Here is a 10,226-nt window from a genome sequence, read left to right as displayed (position 1 = left end):
CTTTAGAAAATGCAAGGACCTGTACAGCTAGAAGAGATTTAAGTATGAAATGTGACTCGATGCGAGTCATTGTCACATATAAAACTGGAGAAGATAAAAGTTGCTTCTGATGACATAGTTGAGTTGCCTAATGTACGTCGTCGGAAATTGAGTAAGTTGTCAAATATAATCTTGTCCAGTTCATGTAACTTTTTTCATTTTGTCCCTGTGTTAGTCTGTCTTATTGACATGATATAAGTTTCCTAATTTCTAATCTTCCTTATATCATACTATTAGGGGAAAATTTAGGACAAGATTATATTGGTGTTGGGTGAACTTTAGTGCTTATTGCATTAAACCTTGATTATGTACAAACGATGCACTTTGTCGGAATCCAAGCAAACTTTCAGCAAAATGCTGATCATAAGGAGTCACACCAGTCCTCATGTGAAAAATAGAAAGTACAATGAAAAGGAGAGAGATGGAGGCTGTAGCACCATCGAACCTCATCAGCAAACCCATGTATCTCACGTGCGAATTATGCCGACCTGTGAGCTCTGGCCTTATTTGAGACTAGATTAGCCTTTTTATGGCCTTATTTGAGATATAGTCCACTTTGAACACTCTTTTGTGAAAACGATTCTAATTTAAATCTGTTTTTGAAATTTTCTCTTCACTTAAGTAGAGGTAAACTTACCATACTTTCAATCATACGGATTTGTAACCATATTTTCTTCCCAGAGATATGAATTAATGCTTCATTCCTCTTTTTTTCTGGCAATCAAATTGATAGTGATATGCCCAACAAATTGCTCTCTTCTTGGGTAGATGCGAAAGAAAAGGTAAGTCTTCTTCCCTCACATCAGAAGCATGAAACACGTACATTACGATCCACGTGGAATGCATCTCATGCATAATTATACTAAAGAAATCGAGGAACTAACGAATCTAAGATCGTTAAATCCGAGCAACTCTCACAGGCATTCACGGAACATGCCCGTAATAAGCATTTGCAATGCATCTTGTGCATAATAATTATTAAAGAAATCGGGGTACCGGCGAATCTAAGATCATTTAATCTAAGCAACTGCCACAAGCTTCAGATAATCGAGCCAGGTGTGCTATGAACCTATCGCAGCAAATTGAAGGCTGAATGTCAAAAACTGCGACCGATTGGAAAGCCTGTGACTTCTTTCAAACATGGAAGGCCTTTTTAAGTGGAAGAGATTCAACTATGGGAATGTGACTCAATGCGAGCCATTGTCACAAAATAAAGCACGAGAAGATAAACTTGTTGCCGATGACATAGTTGAGTTGCCTAATGTACGTCATCTAAAATTAAGTCGCCAAATATGACGATCTTTTGCATCGAAGCTGAAATTACGTAGAGGGCTCTCCTAATTCCTAAAGGACCAAACCTATTTTATGGTAGGCAATTCAGTACTAAACCTTTCAATTGTGATAATTTAACACTAAATCTTTTAATGATTTGTTAATTTAGTCCTAACCTTAGTATTTGAATAATTGTCCAAAATGACTATATGGACAAATCATCAAAAGATTTGGGAGTAAATTAGCACAATTGAAAGGTTTAGGATGAATTGGCAAATCGTCAAAAGGTTTAGGACTTAATTGACACAATTGAAAGGTTTAAGACTGAATTGGCCGTTGTACAATAAGTTTACGACTTTTTGGATAATTTTCATTTCTTCTTAAGTCGAATTTCCATGTATGTTTATGGAACATTATTAGTGGGTTTGTCCATATTGCCTCATATGCCTTGTTCATATCGTTAGTGAACTTTTCATTTCTTCTTAAGTCGAATTTCCATGTATGTTTATGGAACATTATTAGTGGGTTTGTCCGTGTTACCTCATATGCCTTGTTCATATCGTTAGTGAACTTCTAAATGTTGCAGTAACTACAGCTTGTCTGTTACATATGAAGATGATGACTTCAAATGAATGCCAATTCGATCATTGGGTCGCAACTTCTCCTTTTGAAATCAGTAAAATTGCAAGTTGCTATCTGAATGGAACAGAATTGAGCTTAGAACCAAATTATGTAACGCCATGTCAGTATGTCCTAGACGATGCGAAAGGCCTCTTAGAGCGACATTTACTAGATCACCAAGTATTGGTACTTGCTAAAATTGGATTGGTCGCTTGAAGTTCAAATATAAATTGTAGCTCTGGAAAGATGGGTGTTTCCTAATTGGTGACATTTACAGAGTAGAGCATGCTTCAGGGAATTTTGAATAGAGAATTGCTAAGTAAGTGCGACTTTTTTCCTTTTGTCCTTTCTTCGTTTGGCCAACCAAAGTGAGGTTACGGTCAGAAACACCCCAGAGATTGGCTGGCGTGATGTTTGCGTCTTCTTACCTTCTGACGTCTAATTTTACCAATCACTGGGATGCAATTAATCGTTTGGAATCTTAGAAACGATTGATTAACGTCATATATCAGCAGGTAAGGGATGACAATGGATGTTATAAGTAACTTAAAACGCGCTAATTAATCGCAAATTGTGAGAACGAGAAGCAACTTTTATCCATAAATTTCACAACGAAATATGGAGAAGACTCCGAAGAGCACAAGCTGTAGCGATTCTTATTGTTATAGAATCGATTATGAAATACATTTCAGAATATCCACATGCTTATCGAAACACAAATTGAGCATTGAAATAGGATTCAATCCACAAAACTGTCGTCAACATAACATTAGCCGCAACATCTCCCAATTCGGAGCATTTCCGCGTGCTCACTTGAACATCAACATTTTCCACTGCACTGGTGGCATCTCTCCCTCCTGCGAGAACCGACCGACCCACGCTGCCTCCACCACAGATGGATTCCACATCGTGATGATGTCAACTTCTTCCACTGCGGTGGTGGTCTCTTTCCCGTGACCCCCGGGAGTGCCGACGCTCGTCCTCCCTCTCAGCCATAGGTGGTGGAGGAGGTGAAGGCTCATACCTTGAAGGCTTTCTCTTGAAGTGCCTCTCGTCATCACTAGACTCGTAGTCCACAGCACTGCTGCCCTTCCTCGTTCCAGTAGTAGAACCAGAAGCAGCCTTCATAGTGGAAGACGACTTCTGCTCATCGTAATACCCATTGGAGGAAGAAGAAACCTTGTGATGGGCAGCTGGAGGTTCAGAGGATGATGAGAGTTTTCTCTTCTTGGAGAGTTCTCCCTCAGGGAAGCTGATGCGAGAGAAGACGCTCGCTTTTTGTTTCCGGTCTGCTGCTGCTGCAGCTGCCGCTGCTGCCGCTGCCGCAGCTGTTGAAATTGAGGATGATGGTGTGGGCTTGGCGGCAGTGTTGGTCTCTGAGGAGGGTCTCTTCGAGGAGGAGCGCTGGTGGTGGCGGTGGTCCTGAGAGTCCTGGGTGTGGTCGTGTTCGTAGTCACGGTCTCTGTGGTGCTCCGAAGACTTTCTCTTGGCCGAATGTGGTGGTAGCGGAGCTTCAATGTCGTCGGGCGACCGTTCAGATGAAGATAGACGGCGTCGATGATGATGCTCGGCAGCCGATGTCTGCGGATGAATGGGTGCTTTCTGAAACAGCAGAGATTTTGAAAAAAAAAAAAAAAACTCTGATTAACCAATATTCCACCATTCTTGAGGACTGGATATTCAGGCTTAGAAAAACGTATTCCTTTCTTTCCTTTCTCAGCAAGCTTGTTCTAGTTTCAGATTTCTGACTATTGACAACGCCATGCACAGGGTTCATCTTTTCAGGAAGATAAGACAAACAAATAGGACTAAGCTAGTTTTCCAAAGTGAAGTGAAAACAAGCCAGGGCGACCAATTCTCAGCTGTCGTTTCCACTCTCATTGCTTTGAAGACAGAAAACGAAAGGAAGGGAGGCAAGCATTTATGGTATAAATTCTCTGGCGACCATTTATTCAATATACCTCGGGCCCTCTAGGCCTTCATCGAGTATACTCCAAGAGTCGCCTAGAAGATTATCCATGCAGCATTATGCAACATTATTGATTGTACTTGTCGCAAATGAAATTGCATTTCAAAAAGTCAGATTAACCCACTCCAACACGATTTTTCTTTTTGCAAATTTAAAAGAACCCTTTCAGGTTGCAGCCACTTCCCCCTAAATGACTCAGAAGGGCTAGAATAAGATGATGCGAAGCAGCCAAAGCAAGGCCCACCAAATATGAGCTGAACTAAGAGTAATAAACTATAGAGTCAATTTTAGCACGAATAAATTTTAAACAGCTGTGGACCAACAAATTCAGATAGAAACTAATTGATTAACAACTCGTATTTGTGTTCCCCCCCCCTTTTCCTTTTTCTCCTCCTCCTCCTCTCTCCCTCCAGGCTCCATGCAAAATTAGAAACGCCAAGTAGAAGAGGCAAATCAAACATCAGTCTAACAAGAGACATTGAAACGTGCACCATTGAGTTGTAGGTAAATAAAAAGGTCGTCCTGATCCTCAAAGAGGCAAGAATAAATCCACAAAGTGCCAAAAAAGGCAGCAAATGGTAAAGTACAAGCTGATGAGTGCACGTGATAAAGAAATAGGACAAGAAAAGAAACATACAGATTTCGATTTTATTGAAGAAACATCGCCAGCACCACTGCTCATGGCTCTACCATATTCCCTGTCTCTGGACATCTCCCGGCTGCAGCAAGATTATGAAAAACACGTCAAATTTCCCATCACGTGACAGGTAGCCACAATTTTTTCTTAACATAAATGGATAGATGGATAAATATGCAACTAAATTATGCTGGTAGCTCCAAGGAAACTTAAAATTGTTAAAACAGAATATTTTGCACTTCATTCACTTTCATCAAACGATGTTGAACATTCTTCAAAGTAAAGCTCTGATGCAAGCAATAACCAAAGATGACATTGAGTACAGGGGGAAAAGAGTTCAGTTAAAAATTTGAATCCCCGTCCTATATCCTCATCTCCAATGACAAGAATCGTTTCTCACCATACAGATTCATCTAATCGTGTCACAAGCAACATCTGGAATGGAGGAGAGTGAATTCGAGAAATTTCCAGGGATGAAAAATTGAGAAATGATTCGAACTTTTTAATGGAAGATGATCTTTATCATAAAATGAGTAACTCATTCTCAATAACGAGAGCTTGAGCACTGCATCAAAAGAAGAAGATGCATACCTTTCTCCTCGCCTCTCGTTCTCACGTTTCCTCCTTAAGTCAGCTTTTCGGGCCTCAAACTCTTCTCTGCTCATGATAGGAGGTGGAGCATTCATACCGACGCCAAAAGCGAGATCCCTAAAGCCAAAGAATCATCAGATATAGGCTCAACTTTATTAAGGAGAGGGAGCACGCATGCAAAAAGGATCCGGAGGCACAACTGGATCCTTGAGAGAGAGAGACCTGTGTGGGGGCACAACAGGCATCATGTAGCCAGGAGCGCCAAAAGGATCCTGAGGCATGACTCCTCCAAAATGCATGTCTAAAGGTCCACCCATTCCATATCCCATATACGGCATCCCACCACTATAAGGGGCCATGAACGCATCCATTCCAGGCTGCATACCATTCCAATACGGGTTATATGTAGAAGCACCCAGAGACATCATGTAGTTTTCAGCGGCCAGATCTTGGGCAGTTCTCCACTGCATGTCTGCAACTGAAAAACAAAAACATATGAGCCTTGAGATTATGTCCGCGTAGTAAGGCACAAGCCCTTCAATTAAAGAAATAGCTTAATTGGCAATGCAGAGAGCTTAAGACAGACCATTGACAGGCATACGAACTTTCTTCTTCTTTTTCTTTTTCCCTACAAAAGGAGGAGGATAAAAGAATCATGAGAGCAGTGTTATGAAACGCTTCGCTTCACACAGAGAGGAAGAAAGACTTTTCATGGAAAAGCCTTTTCTTGAAGGGAAAATTCATCCATTCAATCTCCACAGGAATAGCGCATATTGAAAAAGAAATAAAAAAAATTCTAAGCGGTTTTAACTTCAATCTCCACAATTATTGCAAGCTAAAACTCAAAAGTCAATTTTTTCCAGAGCCAAGTTCAACGCCAATTAGTTGAGGGTATCGGCAACCGAGAAAGTGCAAATATCAAGTTGTTATCTTGAAGAATAGCATAAAATGAAATAGCAGATTCATTTGTAGGAAAAATGATCCTAATATAGTCTCCACATAATCAGTCGCATCAATCACCTGCTTCACTAGATGCCATCTTCTGCTGCACCTCTTCCTCAGCTTGAGGAGCACTACTTTGCGAAGGAGGCTCCCTCACGCTAAATGAATCATGAGTAGCTTCAGATACATCAGCTACTTTCTTTGCTCTCCCTGAGGTTTCCTGAGGAGCAGTAACAGTTTGAACCTGCTCTGCGTTGTCCATCTTTGGAGATGCTTCAATCAGTGGCTGATTGTGCTCTCCCTTCGATGCTGAAGACATGGTAGGCGATGGCATTTTAGGCTGGGGATCTCGAGCAGACTCCATGTCTGGCAAAGAAGTTCATAATTTGGTCTCAGACAGGTCATCAAATCAAGCACCGTACTACCTGTACTAACCACAATAATGCTACAAACCTTGAACCTGAAAAGTGCTTCCAGCATTCTCAGCACTACTGTTACCGGACTCCATAATACGATTGATCGTATCACGGAGTGTCTTGTTTGGTAAAAGATCATCTGCCAATATGTTAGAGGCTCCACAAACACACATCGACTTTGAAATTATGTAATCCCTGATACCTGCATAGAATTAGAAAAGGTAAGCTGGCAATTAGTTTTGAATGAAAAGAAAAACTCAAAACTCATACGGAAACAAGACACTAGTCCATAAAAACACCCCCCAAAAGAGATGGAAAGCATCAACGAAAATCAAGCCAAATTAGTGAAACAGCAGGAACATCAAGCTCTAGTAATATATAACACCTAGAGACTAAGAAAGCTTGGGAATACCAAAAAAAGGGATTGATACTTACATTTATCACAAAAGCTCTTAAAGCAACATTTGCTGGTCAATACAGCATCCTTCATCACTTCCTTGCACAATGGACAGTGAAGTTCTGGTGGTAGATCACCAATAGACCGTGTGGATGGTAATCCCTCAATTTCTCTCTCAAAAGCAGCCCTGCTTAGAAAGATTATGGTATCATTTCATTACGAGTATGCTCCAAAGAATTAAGGTGACAACTGCAGTTATAGATAGCTCACTCATTTGGCTTCAGAATAGCAACAGCCCCACTCGGTAATGCATACGAGCCATCTGGGTTTGCCATCAACATTGACTTAGGGATGCCAGTCGGCGGCTTCACTCTTTTGATGTCATAATTTGGATCTCCATTTGTAGGGCAGTGCTGAATATAGTGACCTTTTACCCACCACAAAAAGAACAAACAAATTCAGGGCAAGTTAATGACCAAGCTTCTTCATTCAGTGCACAAAAACCAATGCACAGGTACAACCATGGGAAATCAGCATACCAGGAATATTGCATCGATGGCACACATAGCCCTGCGGAGGCGTTTTACGCTCCAAACCTACATTATGGAAAGAAAATTCAAGGCCAACAGAGAGGGCTACACAGTCATGAACATCTTCTCCATTATTTTAAAGCTAAAAATTCAAGACCAAATGGAAAGAAATTTACCAAAACCACGTCCACCCATTCGTCCACCCATTCCCCTTCCAAAACCTCTTCCAGGGCCAAAACCATCAGCACCTTGACTGCACATCACATTCAATGCCACATCTAATATTAACTTGAAATAACTTTGCCCATTAGCCAAGAACCAAGATGCTTAAAGCACCGAAAAAGCAGAAGGCTTCTCACCGCTGCCAGTCCAAGGCAGGAGTATTTATGAAGGCCTTAATCTTGTTCTCTTCATCAACCCTGTTTGTTGGTGTAATATCTGGAATTGGATTGCTAGATTGGACAGGAAGCACTTCAGGAATTGCATAGAGATCATTTCCAAACTCATCCCATTCAGAATAATCCAGATGCTGTAAAGTTGTACACAGAAATGGTTAGGGGAACATGCTATGGTTATCAATGCAAGCTAAGAATTGACTGAGGCCATAGCCACAAAGAAGTGAGCTTACACTTTTTACAGCAGATGAATCGGCACCTGTAAAGCTACTCTTCTCAGTCTGAACATCCTCTGCATTATTTTCCACCCTTGGCCTGCGTAATGAAACTCCAACCAACCTCAGAACTTGTCCCCCAATTAGAATGCAATATCTTGATATTACTACTAACACAGTTATTAATTAAGGAAAAGTAACAGGAGCCTCCAAAACACTATGCTAAATTATCTTTTGGCTTGTCTCTTACTTTTTCCCTTTAAAACTGAGGGATGGATGTAGCATGTGATGTGTGTGCATTGCAGAAAAGAACAGCATTATTCGAGAGTTTAAGAGTTCAAAGAAGTACTCTTGTTCAGTGACAATGGGCATTCGAGGCCGTCCAGGAACCCGACGAATTAATACGGATGTATTTTTTGGAATCAACATAGCTTCATCCTGATACTCTGAAATTTGAAAACGGTGACAAATGGCTATAAAAATTGCAGATGTCATAATCCATGCAATGAAGATAAACTGCCGAATAAAAATCCCAAGACAAACACCCTCCTCACAGAGCACCCTCGCCTATGACCTAACTAACCCGCAGCCACTTAACCAGTCATCAGGTCAGCCACTAAAAGCTTCTCCATAGAGCTCTTTTCCTCTCAAATATCAAATTAGGTGATATTGACTGTGGAGAAAGTACCCTCCTCGTCCCTCAGCCAGCCTTAACTAATCATCAGGTCAGCCACTAAAAGCTCCTCCAGAGAGCTCAATTTCCCCTCAAATGTCAAATTAGGTGATGTTAATCATGGACACACACCCCCCCCCAAGGAAAAAAAAAAATCCCACACAAATCACTTGCTACCTCAGGCCAAAAACCCAGGCCCTGACACTATGAATACCTCACTCACAATCATTTCAGCCTCGACAAGTTCAGCATAAACAACACCAATATTAGACTCAAAAGGCCACACAAACAGCTCCCCACTAGACAGCTCTCTCCAAACTTAATAGCCTTAATTGTTAAAAAATTTTAATTGATTCATGAAGCAAGAAACCCACCTTCATTAGTTTGAGCATTAGTTACCACAAGGTCGAAATCAGTGCCCCTGCCCAAGTGCTTTGATTCGAAAATTTTTTCTTTCAAAACACCAACTGATATAAATGGACCGTCCATAGGAATTGAATCGAAATCTCTTGCACTCTTAAATTTATAATACACCGCCATAGAAGTATCTTTTTCTTTTCCTTCTTTCTGAATGAATCAAAATATGCACAAGAACGAAAATCGCCTCGTAAGAACGATGATAAAAGGCCTCCAAAAAAAAAGGGCCTGATAATTCAACTCAAGATTCAAAACAGTACAGATTCTAACAACACTCAATAATTTTTTTCCTCCTCTCTCTTCTTCACCAAGGAAAACAACAAAGACCGAACCAATCGGGTGCTTCTACAGCCTCTCCGCGCCAATCCTCGAAAATCCAGCCTCGAGTTCGACGGACATCGAACTCCGATCTCCTCGACAATGATCCGGGGTATCAAGAGCTAGCTTCCTCCGATTCGTAGCCCAATCCGATTAATACACCACAGATCTCCACTGAATCCGCCAAAGCCCCTTCTTCGAACTCGAAATATCCCCAGCTACGATAAAAAAAATCGAAGATCTTCAACGCAGGCAGGCCTCGATTCTTCGCACGAGCCACGCGAGACGAGATCCGAGAATCTTCAATCGGTGCAACTGCTCTTCCGCAGCGTCTGGGTGATGCGATGATGGGAATCGAGCAAGCTTCGCCGATGAGCGATTGGCCAGAGATGAAATCTAGGGTTTCGATGTACCAGATGAGAACCAACAAGAGAGAGAGAGAGAGAGAGAGAGAAAGATGAAACAGATGAAACGAGGCAATACGAAACTATAGACGTTTCGGGCCCACGCGATTCCCTGTTTCGTTGGCCTAATAAAGTGTCTGAGACTAGCGTGAAATTACGGTCATACCCCTAAGCCGACTTGGTGGACTAATGGGCCTCTGAATTTTATTTAAGCATTTAAGCAGGAGGCCCAAGCCCATATTTAGGCCCATCGAACAAAACTTTCTCGCCCGTTTGAGGATTGCTTAGAGATGCAACAGCATTAAAAACATGCACTCCATTACAATGTTCTTGTCGTTAGAAAATAACATAAACATGAGAAAGCAAATTACGAAACGATTCATTGCCCAA

At 41.4% G+C, this 10,226-nt stretch overlaps 1 protein-coding gene across 2 annotated transcripts; it reads right to left on the bottom strand.

Annotated features, from left to right (window-relative positions):
* Positions 1-2,507: 2,507 nt before the first annotated feature.
* LOC115727285 (E3 ubiquitin ligase PQT3-like) lies at positions 2,508-9,950 on the bottom strand. 2 transcript variants are annotated; one of them, XM_030657460.2, is made up of 15 exons: positions 9,072-9,950; positions 8,374-8,470; positions 8,043-8,124; positions 7,774-7,943; positions 7,591-7,667; positions 7,424-7,480; positions 7,155-7,311; positions 6,923-7,071; positions 6,525-6,689; positions 6,150-6,437; positions 5,716-5,757; positions 5,352-5,607; positions 5,130-5,246; positions 4,539-4,620; positions 2,508-3,534 (listed from the first exon to the last, which is right to left on the bottom strand). In XM_030657460.2, the coding sequence occupies exons 1-15, from the start codon at positions 9,235-9,237 to the stop codon at positions 2,851-2,853; spliced, it is 2,589 nt and encodes an 862-aa protein (XP_030513320.1). In that variant the 5' UTR covers positions 9,238-9,950; the 3' UTR covers positions 2,508-2,850. The 2 variants fall into 2 exon arrangements, with proteins under 2 accessions (XP_030513320.1, XP_030513321.1); XM_030657461.2 differs by having other exon boundaries at positions 5,352-5,601.
* Between the last annotated feature and the right edge of the window lie 276 nt (positions 9,951-10,226).

The sequence above is a fragment of the Rhodamnia argentea genome, chromosome 3 (assembly GCF_020921035.1).
Source record: "Rhodamnia argentea isolate NSW1041297 chromosome 3, ASM2092103v1, whole genome shotgun sequence".
In the NCBI taxonomy this organism is placed as follows: Eukaryota; Viridiplantae; Streptophyta; class Magnoliopsida; order Myrtales; family Myrtaceae; genus Rhodamnia; species Rhodamnia argentea.
This window is presented reverse-complemented; position numbering and strand designations above follow the sequence as displayed.

Bases quoted from the DNA above. Each gene is read 5' to 3' on its own strand.
- LOC115727285 (XM_030657460.2), bottom strand. From the start codon at position 9,237: ATGGCGGTGTATTATAAATTTAAGAGTGCAAGAGATTTCGATTCAATT. The intron at 8,471-9,071 runs GTGGGTTTCTTG...TTCAAATTTCAG, and splicing joins TAATGCTCAAACTAATGAAG to AGTATCAGGATGAAGCTATG. The intron at 6,690-6,922 runs GTAAGTATCAAT...AATTCTATGCAG, and splicing joins TAAGAGCTTTTGTGATAAAT to GTATCAGGGATTACATAATT.